Source organism: Eimeria tenella, genomic scaffold, assembly GCF_000499545.2.
Source record: "Eimeria tenella Houghton genomic scaffold, Eth_scaff2676, whole genome shotgun sequence".
NCBI lineage: Eukaryota > Apicomplexa > Conoidasida > Eucoccidiorida > Eimeriidae > Eimeria > Eimeria tenella.
The window spans coordinates 1-368 of NW_013542551.1; the positions used below are offsets into that span (position 1 = coordinate 1).

The 368-nt window shown below is 49.7% G+C and overlaps 1 protein-coding gene across 1 annotated transcript in view; it reads right to left on the reverse strand.

Moving 5' to 3' along the window:
* Positions 1-60: 60 nt before the first annotated feature.
* Positions 61-368, reverse strand: part of ETH_00038810 (mitochondrial import inner membrane translocase TIM44, putative) — a gene marked incomplete at both ends in the record, with an annotated part of 2,053 nt that continues 1,745 nt past the window's right edge. Inside the window, one exon of the mRNA XM_013375313.1 lies at positions 61-172. Within this exon, the coding sequence (XP_013230767.1) occupies positions 61-172 (112 nt within the window). The remainder of the gene's footprint in view (positions 173-368) is intronic.

Genomic DNA, 368 nt, shown 5'->3' on the forward strand with positions numbered 1-368 from the left:
CCACCAGCCGCAAAAAACTCCAGCAGCAGCAGCAGCAGCAGCAGCAGCAGCAAAACTCACCAACGAGCTCTACCTGCCCCAGCAGCAAAATGGAAGGGTCCAGCTCCAGCTGCAGCCGCCTGCGTTCGTCAATGGAAGCTTTTAAAGCAGCAAAGGCCCCATCTCCGCAGTGCTGCAATAATAAATAAATAAATAAATAATTAAAACAAATAAATATAATTATAAATAGGAAGCAACAAATAAGAGGCAACAAATTAGTAAATGAGGGGCGCAAGGGCCCTGAGGGCCCCAGGAAAGAACCACCAGCAGCGGCAGGAGCAAGAGCAGCAGCAGCAGCAGCAAGAGCAGCAGCAGCAAGAGCAGCAGAA